General features: G+C 61.7%; 3 protein-coding genes and 2 long non-coding RNA genes across 13 annotated transcripts in view; all 5 read left to right on the forward strand.

Annotated features, from left to right (window-relative positions):
• Positions 1–44: 44 nt before the first annotated feature.
• USP19 (ubiquitin specific peptidase 19) lies at positions 45–969 on the forward strand (the record flags this gene model as incomplete). The annotated part of the gene is made up of 4 exons (XM_023746948.1): positions 45–314; positions 402–554; positions 648–808; positions 892–969. Coding segments are annotated over 4 exons (613 nt in total), but the record flags the coding sequence as incomplete, so codon positions are not given.
• Positions 970–981: 12 nt separating this feature from the next.
• Positions 982–2,981, forward strand: LOC111823950. The gene is made up of 2 exons (XR_002827056.1): positions 982–1,070; positions 2,588–2,981. It is a non-coding gene; the product is annotated as an uncharacterized LOC111823950 (long non-coding RNA).
• On the forward strand, positions 1,077–2,449 carry LOC111823951. Its single transcript, XR_002827057.1, has 2 exons — positions 1,077–1,470; positions 1,960–2,449. It is a non-coding gene; the product is annotated as an uncharacterized LOC111823951 (long non-coding RNA).
• A 2,720-nt stretch (positions 2,982–5,701) lies between the features above and the next one.
• QARS (glutaminyl-tRNA synthetase) lies at positions 5,702–12,395 on the forward strand. 2 transcript variants are annotated; one of them, XM_006106101.1, is made up of 24 exons: positions 5,702–6,017; positions 6,138–6,285; positions 6,581–6,690; positions 6,820–6,895; positions 7,326–7,390; positions 7,912–7,965; positions 8,091–8,151; positions 8,457–8,528; positions 8,638–8,723; positions 8,874–8,960; positions 9,337–9,436; positions 9,549–9,627; positions 9,700–9,808; positions 9,904–10,034; positions 10,119–10,211; positions 10,315–10,452; positions 10,536–10,623; positions 10,700–10,843; positions 10,931–11,035; positions 11,200–11,292; positions 11,397–11,524; positions 11,615–11,681; positions 11,755–11,880; positions 12,263–12,395. In XM_006106101.1, the coding sequence occupies exons 1-24, from the start codon at positions 5,901–5,903 to the stop codon at positions 12,311–12,313; spliced, it is 2,328 nt and encodes a 775-aa protein (XP_006106163.1). In that variant the 5' UTR covers positions 5,702–5,900; the 3' UTR covers positions 12,314–12,395. The 2 variants fall into 2 exon arrangements, with proteins under 2 accessions (XP_006106163.1, XP_023602707.1); XM_023746939.1 differs by lacking the exon at positions 7,912–7,965 and having other exon boundaries at positions 5,861–6,017.
• A 744-nt stretch (positions 12,396–13,139) lies between these two features.
• Positions 13,140–16,529, forward strand: part of QRICH1 (glutamine rich 1) — a 34,982-nt gene continuing 31,592 nt past the window's right edge. The window contains exons 1-2 of one of the 8 annotated variants that reach the window (XM_006106104.3): positions 13,140–13,560; positions 15,231–15,290. The gene's annotated coding sequence lies outside the window, so the exon portion shown is untranslated. Of the gene's footprint in view, positions 13,561–14,964; positions 15,291–16,529 lie in introns of those variants that run through there. The other 7 variants (XM_023746944.1, XM_006106103.3, XM_023746945.1 and 4 more) reach the window with 7 other exon arrangements.

Below are 16,529 nucleotides of genomic sequence, written 5' to 3' on the forward strand. Positions count from 1 at the left end.
GTTCTTCCCGTGTGACTTCGCTCTTGGTTTCTTTTGGTGTGTAGAAGGTTTGGATTTAAAACCCCCCCCCCCCCCCCCCCACGCCCCCCTGCCCCAGGAGACACCCCGCTGGAGCTGGAAGAGGACTGCAGCCTGGCTCTCGTCTGGCGCAACAACGATCGCCAGCAGGAGTTCGTGTTGGTGGCCTCCAAGGAGCTGGAATGCGCTGAGGATCCCGGCTCCGCTGGCGAGGCGGCGCGCGCTGGCCACTTCACCCTGGACCAGTGCCTCACCCTCTTCACTCGGCCTGAAGTGCTGGCCCCGGAGGAGGCTTGGTGCGGCGGGCACAGGCCGGGGCTGGGCAGGGCGGAGGGGCGTGGGGACCTGTGGTCTGACCTCTCCCCGTCCCCCGTGCCCGCCAGGTACTGCCCGCAGTGCAAGCAGCACCGCGAGGCCTCCAAGCAGCTGCTGCTGTGGCGCCTGCCCAACGTGCTCATCGTGCAGCTCAAGCGCTTCTCCTTCCGCAGCTTCATCTGGCGCGACAAGATCAACGACTTGGTGGAGTTCCCTGTCCGGTGAGCGAAGGGCCCTGGTGACGGTCGGCAGGGCCTGGGCCAAGGTGGGCATCCAGGCACCTGAGGCCTCTCTCACCTCCGGTTGGACCACAGGAACCTGGACCTGAGCAAGTTCTGCATCGGCCAGAAGGAGGAGCAGCTGCCCAGCTATGACCTGTACGCTGTCATCAACCACTACGGAGGCATGATCGGCGGCCACTACACCGCCTGTGCACGCCTGCCCAACGACCGCAGCAGCCAGCGCAGCGACGTGGGTGAGGGCACGCGGCCAGCAGGACAGGTGGGGGTGCGGGGGGGGGGGGGGGGGATTGCTCACACTCTCCCCACCTTGCCGCAGGCTGGCGCTTGTTGATGACAGCACGGTGACAACGGTTGAAGAGAGCCAGGGCGTGAAGCGTTAAGCCTACGTCCTCTTTTTACCGGCGGGGGAAATCTCCTGGGGAGAGACCCCCCCGGGCAGGCCACGTTGAGGGCCACCCAGACCTCGGCCCTGCAGCTGAGGCTGCTGCCAGCCAGGTGAGGCCTGGGGAGGCTCGCAAGCTAGCGGGGCCCGATTCACGGGTGGGAGGGGCCGGGGCACCGCCTCCTCTCCTCCAGCCATAGGCCCCTGCAGCCTTGGGACTGGTGAGAGGGAGACGGGTCCCCTCACAGGAAGCCTCAGCCAGAGGGTCACATGGTGTGGGGACACAGGTGCACACACCAAGTGGCCATTGGCGTGCACATAGGCACCACGGGCACAGGCCAGTGTCTGCTCAAGCTCCCGGGCGCGGTGCCATGAACTGACTGTACTGCTGGCCTCCCCGCCTTCCCCCGCACCCCACCTCCATGCCGCCCCTCGCCCTCACTGTGATTGCCGTGCCCTCAGGACACGGCCTGCCCTGGCTGCCGTGGCCGGGGGGCTGTCGCCCTCTCTGAGGTGAGCGTCTATCTCAGCTGAGCCTTCAGGGTCTTCTGTCTCTTACGTCCCTGGGTGCCCAGGGCCTGGCTTGTGGGCACAGCCACATCTCTCCTGTGCTAGCCTCCTCCTTGCTGCCCTCTCCACTCACTCGGAGAAGCCCTCGAAGACAGCGGTCAGGCTCTGGATGTGGGAGGAGCCAGGAGGTCCCTGGGTGCAGCTCTGTCCTCCAAGAGCCAGTGCCCTCTGTGGGCGGCCAGCCCAGCCCCAGGCCGCCACGCAAGTGGCACATTGATTGGAAATCTTCTCGAGGCCAGAATGCTGTCAGGAGTCGCCCTCGCACCCTCAGTCTAGACAACCTGCGAGTGGCCCGGTGGCTCCTGCCCGCTCACCTTCCTGCGGCCTCACCGGGGACGTCGAGGTTCAGCACCAGTCACCTTGGGTGGGAGTGTCGTGGCCAGGGGCCTCGGGGACACTGGGTCACCCCACCTCCCTTTCCGCACACTGTAGGCTTCCCGGATTTGGCAGGAGCTGGAGGCCGTGGAGGAGCCGGTGCCCGAGGGGCCTGCGCCCCGGGGTCCCTGGGGGCCCCAGGACTGGGTGGGCCCCCCGCCATGCGGCCCCCCCACCCCAGATGAGGGCTGCCTCCGGTACTTTGTTCTGGGCACCGTGGCAGCCTTGGTGGCCCTCGTGCTCAACGTGTTCTATCCTCTGGTGTCCCAGAGTCGCTGGAGATGAGCTGGCCTCCGGCAGCTGCTGTGAGCCGCCCACCTGCCTGCTCACCAGGCACGCCTGCCTCTGGGGGACCAGCTCTGGGCTCGGGCCTCAGTGTGTGTGTCGGGAGGGAGAGGGGTCTGTCGTTCCTGCAGGGGCAGAGCAAACGAGGGTGGGTATCCATCCAGCTGTCGACCATCCTGCTGCTCTGACCTTGGCCTGGCTTGGCCCCGCCCCCGAGCTTCCTGTACTTAAAGTGTTAATAAAGCGAGACTGTCCAGGCTGATCTTGTCTCTGTCTCAATGCGCTGCTGTCTGCGCCTGCCCTGGGCCCTCCCTTGGGTGCCGGAGCTCCGAGCCAGCACCCAGGGATGCCAGGCAGCACACTGGGCAGCCCCCAACCCTGTCCTCATATTCTGTTGCAGGGACTAGGCCCTGGCCAGGCCCCCGAGGTGGCCCCCACGCGGACAGCCCCTGAACGCTTCGCCCCCCCTGTGGACCGCCCAGCCCCCACCTACAGCAACATGGAGGAGGTCGATTAGCAGGTCCCTGGCTGGTGGGGGGACGGTTTGGGAATCCTCCATAGAAGGCCAGCTCTTTGCCGCTTCTCCTTCTCTAACCCAGAGGACACTGGCTTCATCAGTGGGGAGTTGGGGGGTGACAAGGGTGGAACCTCAGGTTGGGACCTCTTGTCAGCCCAAACCCCAAACCAGTGAGCCTGGGCTCTCCAGCCACCCTCAGTACTGTGGGATTTGATTCTCAGTTGTACCTTCAGTTCTTTCTGATTCGCATTATAAACATCATAATTTTATTCTAAAATTGTATTTTTTTTTTTTTTTTTGCATTTTGGAAGTGATTGCTGCTGTTTAAATATATTTTAAAAATAAATGCTAAATAAGCGACTTAGTGACTGATGCGCCAGGTGCTGCGGCCCCTCCCTTTCCCACCGTTTGGTGTGTGTGTCCGTGTCCTTGTGTTGAAGACCCTGGAAGTGCTCTTCGTCCGAGGAGAGAGGGTGGGCCCCAATCTCGGGCCCCGTGGGTCATGGAGCCCCGTGCCATCCGCTCTCTGGGAGCTGCCTGCTGCCCTTTGACCCCACTGGTCCTGGTTCTCGCATGGAGGCGGCTGTGGTTGGCACCCCGTCAGTGCCTCACACCAGGGGTGGAGGACCCCATGAGGCTCCAGAAGCGGACAGGTGGGGGGACTTCCTCCTCCTCGCCCATTCTCAGGGCTTTGCCAGTTTGAGTACCAACCGGATCGCTCAAGGGGAACACAGCAGGGACAGTCTGTGGGGAAGACCTTCCTCCTCAAGGTCAGGGGAAAGGGTCAGAGGCCATTTCGGCGGGCTTCCCATGGGAGGGAGAGGGAGGCCATTTCTTCCCTGAGTCCCTGTGACCGTGGCTCCTGGCACGTGCCCCAGGCTGTTCACCCACAGTAGGTCTGCAGGCTTGTCCCAGCCTCAGCCTTGGTGACCTTGTACACACACAGAGCAAGGGCCGATCTTGTGAGAAGCCTCCTTGCATCACTTCGGGGTTAAGACTGCCCCCTCCTCTCTCCAATTCTTGGGGGTATGGTGGGCGTCTCCAGCTGGAGGGAGATGGGGAGCAAGGTACTTGAGGCTGGTGCTCATAAATGCCAGGAAAAGGCAGGCAGGCAGAGGGGGCACAGGGCCTGGCAGTCGGTCATCCCCACCCCCATGCCCACAAGCAGCTCATCGGCTGGAGTTTAAGGGTGATGTTGAGCAGGAGGAGCGCCTGGAGAAAGCTAGCCTGTGACCAATGCTGGCTTTTTCCTGTGGGGACAACACAAGAGCCATGTGGGGTTGATGGCCTTAGAGAGGGACCCGGAGAGCTGGGTGAGACCGTGCAGAGAGGGTAGAATCGCCGAGCTGGGGGCTGGTGCTGGCATACTGCTGGAGGGCCTACTAGGTAGGGATGGTGTGCAACAGGATAGCACCGGCACTACACTGCATGGCCCCGTGTCTGTCCACCAGTGGGCTACCTGTGCTGGATGACCAATCAAGGGGTGCTGTCTGCCCCTCACCACAGCCCTTCTGTGGCGTCAGCAGACGGCTGCTGTGGCCTCTGCTGCCTTTAAGCTCATGGTTCGCCTGCACCGCAGGGACCTGTCCATAGGCCTGGCTGCTGGACCCTGCCTCTTTCCATGCCACCATGGGCCTCACTGGCTGCCACCTGGCTTTTCTCCTTGATCACCTTTCAGTGGATTTTCCTCAAAGTAGTTCCAGGGGCTCACGCAAGCAGGCCAGCCACCCTACCCCAGGCTGGGCCCATACGCCTTCGTGTTCTGCTCTGTGCAAGTCACAGGGCTCCAGAGGGCTGGCTGGCGTGCATTGCCACTTCGGCATTCTTGGTAGCGCTACTGCCTCATCGTGTGACATGGAGTCACAGGGTCCACAGGGCAGCTAGCTGAGGCCAGGGACGGGTGCAGGCCCTAGCTCCATGGAGGGGGACGTCACCAGACCTGCAGGATTAATGACGGTGCTGCAGTAAGTCCTCCGGCGCAGAGGAGACCAGAAGTCACTCTGCTCATCACAGGCACCTTTGTCGGGGGTAAGCAGCTGCCGCTGTGAACTCAGCACAGGGCTGGTGTGGCTGTGCCTGCTTCTTGGTGCCCAGGTGGCACCACTGTGCTGTGGTATCCCCTGCTCAAGGCGTGCACTTGGCCTCGGCTGGGCATCAGGCTGGGTGAAGGGGCCCGGGGAGGTGGGAAGCCCAAGACACAGACTGGACCTGGGTCCTGATGCAGTCGTGGCCCTGGGCAGAGCCGGCATTTGGTCATCATGTGGGACCCAGATGTAGACCCAGAAATGGACCCGTCACTACTGGGAGATGGCCACAAAGCAGAACACAGAATACGGGTACAGACTAGCCAGGATCCTGCCCAGTCCTTGAAGGTCCAGGAGTATTAGCATCCCCAAGGCCTCCAAACACCTGAATTCCAGTTCTTTGTTCTTTAAAGTTCCAGTTTCAATGATGGAGACGTTCTCACCGTCCCACCCCAGCAGCTCTGTGGGGAGACCCCCCCAGCCCAACAGCCACCTCCATGGAGACCCTGTGTCTTCGGTCCCGCAGTACCCGCTCCAGTGAGAGCCTGTGAAATGCGGCAGATGGATTTCAGAGTCTGATTTGCTTGTGATTGTCCCGGCATTTGCATGTGTGGGCGGGGCGGTCAGTGCGCCAAGAGACTTCAGACGAAATCATCGCAGGACTTCTGCGAGGTCCCTCCTGGCCAGGTGGGGCCAGGTGAGCGCCCGAAAAGTGCCCGTCTTCATGGGGCCCCTTGGTCACCCTTCAGCGCGGGCTCGGCCCTGGAGTCTTGGCCGGATTTCCAGGGCTTTGTTTTGCTCAGTGATTTCCGTGACTCCAAGGCTGAGGTTCAAGAAGTGCGATGGCGACTCACAGTGGCTCCCGAGAACGGACTGGGCCGGTCCCAAGGTTCCCCGGGCGGAAGGCCCCCCCTGCCTCCGGCCCAAGTCCCGCCGCCTCCAGCCCCTCCCGAGGACCCGCGGCGCCGGGCGGAAACGCAGCGCCCGGAAGGGCCGGTGGGGGCGCACCCGGCCTTTCACACGGCGCCGACCACCTCGGCGAGCCCCGCCCCCTCTCGCCCAGGAAGGACGTCATTGGCTCGCCCCGGCGGCTGCGCCCTCCTATTGGCCAGCGGGCTAACGTCCACCGGCAGACGGGCCCGGCGTTTCCTTCCGGTTTCCGGATTCCTGCCATGGCGACCGCGGACTCCCTGTCGCTCTTCACCGGCCTCGGCCTGAGCGAGCACAAGGCGCGCGAGACGCTCAAGAACGCGGCCCTGAGCGCGCAGCTGCGCGAGGCGGCGACCCAGGTGCGAGCCCGCCCTCGGCCGGGGCCGACGGTGTCCCCCGCGGCGCCGGGGGTCCGAGCCCCGCCACCCCCGGCCGCGCGAACGCCCGTGTCAGGGGGCCTCCCTCCCTCCCTCCCGCAGGCACAGCGGACCCTGGGCTCCGCCATCGACAAGGCGACCGGCACCCTGCTCTACGGCTTGGCCTCGCGACTGCGGGACCCCCGGCGCCTCTCCTTCCTCGTGAGCTACGTGGCCGACAAGAAGATCCACACCGAGCCCCAGCTGAGCGGTGAGACCCACCGTCCTGCCTCCGCCTCCGCCTCCGCCACGCCGGGCCCGGCCGGGCCCCCTGTCTGCCGAGCCCCCCAGTACCTCGATGCCGAGTTCCGGCCGAGCGCACAGGGGAGCTGTGCAGGTCTGGGGGGACCCGCCCGCCCCAGGCTCCCTGCCCGTGGCCCCGGGGCTGCTGGGGGCGGTACAGGCTTAACCTCCCGGAGGCCAAGCCGTCGCCGGGATTTCTGGGATTCGGGCCCCACTTACCTGTCGGAGCTGAGACGCCACAGCTCGGTGCTCTCCTTTGCCAGCTGCCCTTGAGTACGTGCGGAGTCACCCGCTGGACCCCATCGACACCGCGGACTTTGAGCGGGAATGCGGCGTGGGCATCGTGGTGACGCCCGAGCAGATCGAGGAGGCGGTGAGTCCTTCCCCAGACACCCCGCCCGCTCCCCGGGAGGGCGTGGCTCCGCTCCTCCCCGGAGGATGCCCGGGGTGAGGGTGGCTCCCGAGGACACTCTCCTGAACCTGACCGCCTGGCTGCCTGCAGGTGGAGGTCACCATAAATCACCACCGGGCCCAGCTCTTGGAGGAGCGCTACCATTTCAACATGGGACTGCTGATGGGTGAGCGGGCCTGCGAGGGGGCTGCTCTTCTCGTCTGGAGTGATAAGAGGGAGGCGGCAGAGGGGTCGGAGCCCCTTAAAAGGGGTCTGGCCCTGGCCAGCTTGGTTCAGTGGATAGAGCGTCAGCCTGCGACTGAAGGGTCCCAGGTTCGATTCCGGCCAAGGGCACATGCCTGGGTTGCGGGCTCGATCCCCAGTAGGGGGTGTGCAGGAAGCAGCCGATCAACGATTCTCTCTCATCATTGATGTTTCTCTCTCTCCTTCTCCCTTCCTCTCTGAAATCAATAAAGAAATATTTTTTTTTAAAAGCGGGGGAGGTCTGGCTGGGCGCGGGCTCTGGTTCCTGAGGTCAGCCTGGACCCTTTCCTGGGAAGGAGGGTGGGAAGTGCCTGCCTTTGCCTTCCTGCAGCTCCTTGTGCCCGCGTTTCTAGGAGAGGCTCGGGCTGCGCTCAAGTGGGCAGATGGCAAAATGATCAAGCACGAAGTGGACATGCAGGTGGGGCGCCTCCGTGAGCTGAAGCAGGCAAAGACCTGCCGCGCGCAGGGTGTAGTCCGCTGGGGGGTAAACAGAAGCCAGGGCGGGGGAGGCCTGTCCCTGTTCTGATGAATAGGGGAGCCTGGTGTGGAGGAGGCAGTGAGAGGCTTGGCCTCTGGGTTGAGCCTCATTTGGGCCGAGTCATTACCCTGAACCTCCATTTCCCCGCCTTGTGAGTAGGGGTAGCTCTCACCTCATTTGAAGTCAAGATCTTCACTTAGGATGCTGGCATAGAGTGAAAGGAGGGTGCTGCTGAGATCGGTCGCCTATCTTGATGCTGGGCCCGTAGTTTCTCCCTAAATGGCAGTTTCTGTTACCTGAAACCAGTGTGGACTCTGAGGAGGCAAAGAGCGTTTGAGGCCAGAGAACTATGTGAGGAGCAGAGGTGGGCGGGCCAGGAAGTGCTTAGGTGTGTGGGTGGGTCAGTCAGGGGCTCCTGGAAAGGAGACTCCGGTCCCAGGCCAACTGTGGTCTCTGCTCAGGTCCTCCACCTTCTGGGTCCCAAGCGGGAGACTGATCTGGAGAGGAAGCCAAAGGTAGCTCACTTCCCGGGTCCTGGGGGTGAGGCGGTGGAGGGTGAGACTTCAGGCCGGGAAAGGGATGGCTCACCCCAGTGACCCCAAGTCACCACCCGAGAGAGCCCTGACCCAGCTTTTCTCAGGTGGCAAAGGCTCGGCTGGAAGAAACAGACGGGAGGCCAGCCAAGGACGTGGTGGAGAACGGTGAGGAGCGTGGGCCCGGCGCATGCAGCTCCCTGCCTTGGGGCTGTCCACCTGATGGGCTCTGTCCCCTCAGGCAGGCCCCGCACACCTGGCTTTCTGCTGCAAGACCCGAAGTCCTGGCGTTTCCTTTGTCCCCTTCACCCAGAGACGGGCCAGGAGGCCCGAGAAGCCCGGCTCTGGCTCTGGGTTAGGGGAAGAGGCCCGTAGGGTCTGTTCTGGTTGCAGGATGTGAGTCATACTGACCAGGCCACCCTGTGCTGGACATGGGAGCTGTGTCCCGAGGGTAAGTTTTCCTGTCTCCGCAGGTGAGGTTGCTGGCCAGACGCTGTCTCTGATGGAGCAGCTCCGAGGGGAGGCGCTGAAGTTCCACAAACCTGGTGAGCAGGCGGGGCAGAGCCGAGGGGGCTGGTCTCTAGCAACGCTTGCAGCCGGCCCCTGGGGTGGGGGCCTGCAGCCTGGTCCTCAGGCTCGTTCTGGTCCTGGCAGGCGAGAACTACAAGACCCCGGGCTATGTGACCACTGCACACACCATGGACCTCCTGAAGCAGCACCTGGACATCACTGGGGGACAGGTGTGTAGTGTGGCCAGCAAGCCAGGGCCGTCAGCATTTGCCCGTGGGCCTGAGCTGCCTCCATGTTGCCCATTCCATCTGTCCCCAGGCGTTCCTTCAGGGTCTGCGAGCGCTCTGGCCTAGCTCCTCTGCGCCCATTCCTCCCCGCAGGTGCGCACCCGGTTCCCGCCAGAACCCAACGGAATCCTGCATATAGGACACGCCAAGGCCATCAATTTCAACTTTGGCTACGCCAAGGTGTGTGTGCGGGACCTGGTGAGCAGGGCACCGCCTGCTGCTCCCACGGCGATAGAGAGGCGCCCGCCTGCCCTGCCCTGCCCTGCCCTGCTGTGCCCGGAGCAGGCAGAGGCCACGGAGGGACCATGTGTGTCAGACAGGAGGAACCCACTGGCTCCCGGGGAACAGCTCTGAGCTGGGGCTGTGAGTTCAGATTTGAGAGAATTCCTAGTGCCACCTCCCTCTACCGCGTTGGTGGGAGGCGCCTCGTTACGGTGTTGAGAGACAGGAAGAGGAGAGAAACTCAGACGTTTCCAGCTCTGACATGGGAGGGCGCCAAGGACGCGCCAGTGTGAGGAGCTGCGCTGTGGCGCTCACGGACACTCGCCTCTTCTAGGCCAACAACGGGATCTGCTTTCTGCGCTTTGACGACACCAACCCTGAGAAGGAGGAGGCCAGGTTCTTCACCGGCATCTGCGACATGGTGGCCTGGCTGGGTACGGCCGAGCAGGGCCGGGGCAGAGCTGGTGGTCAGCGGGCCTCTGGTTGGCCATGGCCTGCCATTGGGTGTCCCTGCCTGGCTGCTCATAGTGTGTGTCATTCCGCCAGGTTACACACCTTACAAGGTGACCTATGCCTCGGACTATTTCGACCAGCTGTACGCCTGGGCTGTGGAGCTCATCCACAGGTAAGGCCAGGGCCACGGGGAGCCCGGCAGTGCGGACACAGCCCCGTGGGGCATTCACACCCCTTCCCATAGGGGCCAGGCCTACGTGTGCCACCAGCGAGGAGAGGAGCTCAAAGGCCACAACCCTCCGCCCTCGCCCTGGAGAGACCGTCCCGTAGAGGAGTCGCTGCTGCTCTTCGAGGTGGGGCTCCGGGGGCAGGGGGGCCTGGGTGGGCTGGGACATCAAGGACGAGACGCGCTGTGCTGAGAGGCGGCCTGAGCCCTTGCTCCCCTCAGGCGATGCGCAAGGGCAAGTTTGCAGAGGGTGAGGCCACTCTGCGGATGAAGCTGGTGATGGAGGATGGCAAGATGGACCCTGTGGCCTATCGAGTCAAGTATACGCCACACCACCGCACAGGGGACACCTGGTGGGTAGGAGCTGGGGGCGGCTGATGGGCCACGGGGAGGGCCGAGGGGGCTGGATGGTGGGGCCCACTGCCTATGCCCCGCAGGTGCATCTACCCCACCTATGACTACACGCACTGCCTCTGTGACTCCATCGAGCACATCACCCACTCACTCTGCACCAAGGAATTCCAGGCCCGGTGAGGGAGCTGGGCCCGTGGGATGGGCAGGGCCAAGGGGATTCCAGCAGCCCTCCCTGTGGGCGCTCCCTGTCTGAGGTCCTGACTGTACCCTCTACCCCAGACGCTCTTCCTACTTCTGGTTGTGCAATGCGCTGGACGTCTATTGCCCCGTGCAGTGGGAGTACGGCCGCCTCAACCTGCACTACGCGGTGGTCTCCAAGAGGAAGATCCTCCAGCTGGTGGCGAATGGCGCTGTACGGTCAGTGTGCTTGTTTGGCTCTCCGAGGTCTGGCGGGACCGGTGATCTGTGCTGCCAGAGGTCTCACAGCCTCCTTGCCACAGGGACTGGGACGACCCGCGGCTCTTCACGCTCACAGCCCTGCGTCGGCGGGGCTTCCCTCCCGAGGCCATCAACAACTTCTGCGCGCGGGTACGGCCCGTGGGCGGGGGCGGGCCGAGCACCGCGGTCTGTGCTTGTGGCTGGGACTGAGGCTGCCCTTTCTTAGGTGGGGGTGACAGTGGCACAGACCACAATGGAGCCACATCTGCTAGAGGCCTGTGTGCGTGATGTATTGAATGACACAGCCCCACGGGCCATGGCTGTGCTGGAGCCATTACAGGTCATCATCACCAACTTTCCTGCTGCCAAGGTAGGGGTGTGTGCGTGTGTGTGTGTGTGTGTCGGTGTGGGGGTGCTCCAGCACCCAGTGACCCTGACACCCATTTCTTGGCTGTAGTCTTTGGACATCCAGGTGCCCAACTTCCCAGCTGACGAGACCAAGGGCTTCCATCAGGTTCCCTTTGGGTTCACCGTCTTCATCGAGAGGACGGACTTCAAGGAGGTGAATAGGAGGGTGGAGGGTCCTGTTCACTGCTGAGCCGTCCTGAAGGCCATCTACTTCCTGCTTCAGTGAACCAACCCCTGCCCAACACAGGGGTGGGGAGAAGCCTCTGGTACCTTGTCGACCATTGCAGCCTCTGTGGCCACCCTGCTTCCTCCCTCTAGGAACCAGAGCCCGGCTATAAGCGCCTGGCGCGGGGCCAGCCTGTGGGCCTGAGGCATACGGGCTACGTCATCGAGCTGCAGCGAGTCATCAAGGTGAGAGCCAGCTGCAGCCTTCCCACCACTGCCTGCAGGGTGAGGCCTGGTGCAGCCTGCAGACGGGTCCCCAGGCCTCACTGCAGGCCTCCCTCTGATGACAGGGCCCCGGTGGCTGTGTGGAAAGTCTGGAGGTGACCTGCAGAAAGGCAGATGCTGGAGAAAAGCCCAAGGCCTTCATTCACTGGGTGTCACAGCCTCTGACGTGTGAGGTTCGCCTCTACGAGCGACTGTGAGTGAACAGCGGGGGTGGGACAAGGAGAAGACGGGCATTGCCGGCTGGGGCTGCCCAGCCCGAGTCTGACCTTCCCTCTGGCTACAGATTTCAGCACAAGAACCCAGAGGATCCTGCGGAGGTGCCTGGTGGCTTCCTAAGTGACCTGAACCCGGTAGGCTTGGGGGGCGTGGGGGAGTAGGGCAGGCCTCCCCGACTGGATGGCCACCTGAGTTTCCTGCCCGCAGGCATCGCTGCACGTGGTGGAGGCAGCATTAGTGGATTGCTCTGTGGCCCTGGCGAAGCCCTTCGACAAGTTCCAGTTTGAGCGCCTTGGCTACTTCTCCGTGGATCCAGACAGCCACGAGGGACAGGTGACTGGACTACCGCCGGCCTTCCCTCCGTGACAGTGGTGGCTGCCATTCACTGTGCCGAGCACTTCGCCTACATCCCTTAGTTATTAATCCTCACCACCTGAATTGGGGGTCATGTTCTACTGATGGGGAAACAGGTTCAGAGGTTAGGTCCGTGCACAAAATTTTGTATGGATCCTGCCCTTCTTACTCCTGAAGGAAGGGGGCCGGCATAGGGGTTGTTCTAACCCTTATAAATGGAGGCCCAGAGCCTTTGAGTCCCTTCTGAAAAGTCCTCAAGTTACTGAGAACCCGAGGCTCCTGACGCTCAGCACCTCTGGGTGAAGGAGGTGTGGGGTGTCTGTAGTTGGCTGGGTGATCATTCTTCCCCTCTGCCCTCCAGCTCGTCTTCAACCGGACCGTCACCCTGAAGGAGGACCCAGGAAAGGTGTGAGCTGGAAGCCTGTCGACTTACCTCATCCTCTGGAAGCTGGGGGTACCTAGACTCCATGTCAATAAAGAACAGCTGAATCTCCCCGGGAGTCTGTGTTACCTGTCTGCCCCCCCAGCACCTGTGGCCTTAGAGACACGCTGGGGAGTGAGGTGGGGGGATGACACACTGTGCACAGGGGCCGGGGCCTGATGTGACAGATCCTCTGCATCCAGTCGGAGGGAGTGGCGGAGGCCCTGGCGTGCAGCTCCCGTTAGGAGCCCTGTGCCAGCCCAGGTAGATGAAGAGAGGCCGGGCTCCCTGCCCAGCGATCCGGCACATGATGGAGTGCCTACCAGGTGCCAGGCACAGTGAGAAGAGGAAGACAGAATGACCAGGCGCTGTGCCGGGGCGGCCTCCCTGCGCCCGGAGGAGGTGGGAGGCGCTTCCTGGCCCAGCCTGGCTGCAGACTACTTCCAGGAAGTGACCCTCAGGGACAGGGAGTTTGCCGGTGCAGGAGGCACAAGTGCAAAGGTCCAGAGGTCTCTCAAAGGGAAGGGTGGCGCTGACTGCCCTTCCCGCGTGCGCCTGCAGCTTTAACACCCTCCACATTTTCCCTGTATACAAACACCGGCTACCAGAGGCCCCCTTTAAGGTGGACTGGACTGCGGGAGGCCGAGTCACAAAAGCAGAATATGGTGGGGGGAAGGAGGGGCCCAGGAGCGAGGGGTATTTAGAGGACAGTATCCAGGGGGCGTCCCAGGTGGGACGCGGCTGGAACGCCAGGCCTAGGTCAGCAGCTGTGGGGGCCACCTTAACCGAGGCCGGCCCCGCGTGGGGCAGGTGGCAGAAGGTGGGCATGGAGAGCAAGCTTTGAGCCCCCATCCTGCCTTGGCTCCAGGGCGAGGCCGACCTCCGGGGCGGGCTCCGCCCCGCATGAAGGGGCGTTCGGGGCGGGGCGCTCCGCCCTATACCCCTCTTTCTGCCGCTACCGCAGCCAAAGGCCGGGCCTACCTCCTCGCCAGAAGCGTTCCCTTTAAGTAAGGCCAGGAGGCAGCCTCAACTCTCGCGGGATCCAACGCTCAGAATATCGCGAGAGGGGAATTCGGCACCCATTGGCTGTGAGGGTTGAATGTAAGATGGCGCCCAGGGAGCTGTGAGGGGAAAATCCTGTCGGTCTTGGAGCGGCGACGGCAGAACCGGACCCCCGAGCGGTGCGGCGGGGCCGGCGGGTAGAGCGGCGGTGGCGGCGGCGGCGGCGACGTCGCCGGGTGAGGGCTCCAGTGAGGGAAGGGGCGAGGCGAGGCTGCGGGCCTGAGGCAGCGGGCCCACCCCACACAACGGCGGGCGGGCGGGCGGGGGCGGGTGGGCCGCTGCCGCTGGGCCCTGGAGACCTTGGGGCGGCTCCGGAGCGGAGAATGTCCCTGGGTTCGCGCGCCTTCGCCCCTCGGGTGGGGGAGGAGTGGGTCGGGGATCGGGTGGGCGCGGCGCGCGAACGCGCGCTGGTGCTCGCGCGCGGCTGGGCCTGTTTATACGCGCGGGGGCGCGCGCGCTGTGCGGCCCTCCAGGTGCGCGTGGCCGCCGACGTGCGCGTCCTCGGCCCGGAGAGCTCGGTTCCTGGAGCCGCGGCCCGCGGGCTGGAGCGGCTTTCCGGGGCGCGCACTCGCCCGCGAACCCGGGCTTCGGGGCGCGCGCCCTGCTGTTGGGTGGCGGCGCCTCCGCGAGGGCGCGCAGGACACCCCTGCTGCGCGGAGAGGTGGCGGGCGGGAGGCTGGCTGTGCGCGGAAGGTTGCGGGTTGGGCCCTTCCTGCTCGGGTGACGTCCCCGGGCCGCTCGGGGGAAACCAGCCGGCTTTGCGGTCTGGCGAGCGGCCCCGCTCCGCCGCGAGGCGGGCGAGAGCGCTGGTTCTGGTTCTGGAAGAAGGCGGCGCCCCGAGGCCCCGGTGCGGGTGGGTGCCGCCCGGCGTCTGAGGGCTGCGAGCCCCCTCGAGCCGCTTCCCTTCGCCCGGCTGCCTTGTGCGCGGAGGGGAGGCTGCTCCTGGGGGCCCTTCCTTCCGCGGTGCCTGCTTTCACGTCCTCGGAAAGGAATTCTTCCACGAGCGCCATTCATACACGTCACCCCTGTGCGCTCCGGAAGGGAACGGGCGAGCGTGTGGACAAAGTGGAACTGCCCGGGCTCCGCAGTGCCGCTTATTAGACCCGTAAATGCAGCCTCCGTGAGACCCAGGGCCCGCTATGGCGCAGCTCTGCACCAAGCTGCCCAGGAGAAGATCGAACAGCCCGAGGATCGGTGCTCTCCCTTTTTGTAGTTCACACGTTCCCGCCGGAAGAAATCCCCGGAATCGGCCCGTGCATCACCGCAGGAGTCACCTGTGATACAGATTTCCATCCCCCTTAAACCCCAGCACTGTGTTCTGGCAGCAGGGGAGGCAAAGCACCCGCCAGGGCAGCGGTTCTCAACCTGTGGGTCGCGACCCCTTTGGGGGTCGAACGACCCTTTCACAGGGTCGCCTAAGACCATCGGAAAACACATATATAATTACATATTGTTTTTGTGATTGATCACTATGCTTTAATTATGTTCAATTTGTAACAATGAAAATACATCCTGCATATCAGATATTTACATTACGATTCATAACAGCAGCAAAATTACAGTTATGAAGTAGCCACGAAAATAATTTTATGGTTGGGGGTCACCACAACATGAGGAACTGTATTAAAGGGTCGCGGCATTAGGAAGGTTGAGAACCACTGCTCTAGTGTATGTTCTACGGTCTTGCTTCGTTAAGTTTAAGGAAAAAGAAGCGAAGAGGAAGAAAAATTAGCAGTCAGATTGGATAGTGATGGCGGTAGTGCTTTCTAACACCGTGTTATTTTAAGAACAAAGTGAAACTTAGAGGCTGAGGATGGAAGGAACTTCTTTGTTCTGTCTTCTTCAGAATGTTACAAGTCTTAAGGACTCAAGACAAGCAGCAGAAATACATGCAGCATGGTGACTGGTGAGTTAAAATCGTTCATGTGCTGGAACTGTGTGTGCAGTTTAATCAGAACGTTACAAATCCTGCCCATGGTTCTGGTGCTGCCTGCCGGAGCTCACTAGGCAGGGACCGGAGCTGGGGGAGCGCTGCGTCTTTGAACCCAGTCACAGTCTGATGCTTTCCTCCCCGTAAAATGTAAGTCAGCGCAAGCTGTGAACTTGAGTCACTCCACAGTCTGGCTCTGGGTGGGGTTGTCCTCCGTGTGACAGCTTGAGAAGCTGGGATTTCTTCCTTCAAGCTGGCATGCCATCTCTGATCAGTGTGCGTGGTCCTGGATGCGCTATGCTTCTGCGTGTCTACTTTCTAAGTGGTCACCCTTACTCCGCAGGTGGAGGTGTGCCTGGACGCACCTGTTCTTTCCTTTTGCTTTGTCTTTAGCTGTCCCACATTCTGTTCTAGACGTCTTATCCTCTCCAGCCTTCACCTAAAGGTTCCGTTTATTTTCCCCTGAGTGGCAGACTGGGATTTCTGACTGGTTGCATGAAGACACAATAGTTAATCCTCTTACTTTGCTGAAAGAATTGTCCTTTGATTTCACATTTAGGCAAGGGCAGAACTGTAGATGGAGCTGGTGTGCTGTGTCAGAAAGCTCGTTCTTCTTTCTAGAAATCTGTGAGATACTTTATATAAATTCAGGTGTCTGTATACAGTTGAGTGAAAAGTTATCAAGTGAGCGTTATATCACTGCTACCTCCTCAAGAAGTGGAGCGTGCCGGCGCTCCTGAACTGAGCCTCTCCTGTCTGCCTTTCTCACAGCTCCATCCCTGCAGACAACTACTTTTCTGACTTATGGGATAATCATGTTCTTTGTTTTCCTTTTAATTTTACCCCCTTGTATTCCTCAACGGACACAGTTTTACTTGCTTTTGGATTCTATATAAATGGAGTCATGCTGGATTTTATGTCTTCTTTGTGTTTCATTCTTTCATGTTGTTTGCAGCTGTGGTTCATTACTTATCCACTTAACTACTGATAGGCATCTAGACTCCTCCCCGTTTGGAAATCTTGTTAATACCATGTCATATATACCTAGTAATAGAATTGCTGGATCATATGGGATGGATATTTTCAACTTTACTAGATATTGCAAATGGTTGTACCAATTTATAGCCCATCAGTTAAGTTCCTGGTTGAAGTGTGTTGTCCAAATATACAACTGTAGTGCAAATAGAACTATGTCAGGAACTCCCCTCGTAAAGG

Source organism: Myotis lucifugus, unplaced genomic scaffold (assembly GCF_000147115.1).
Source record: "Myotis lucifugus unplaced genomic scaffold, Myoluc2.0 scaffold_768, whole genome shotgun sequence".
NCBI lineage: Eukaryota > Metazoa > Chordata > Mammalia > Chiroptera > Vespertilionidae > Myotis > Myotis lucifugus.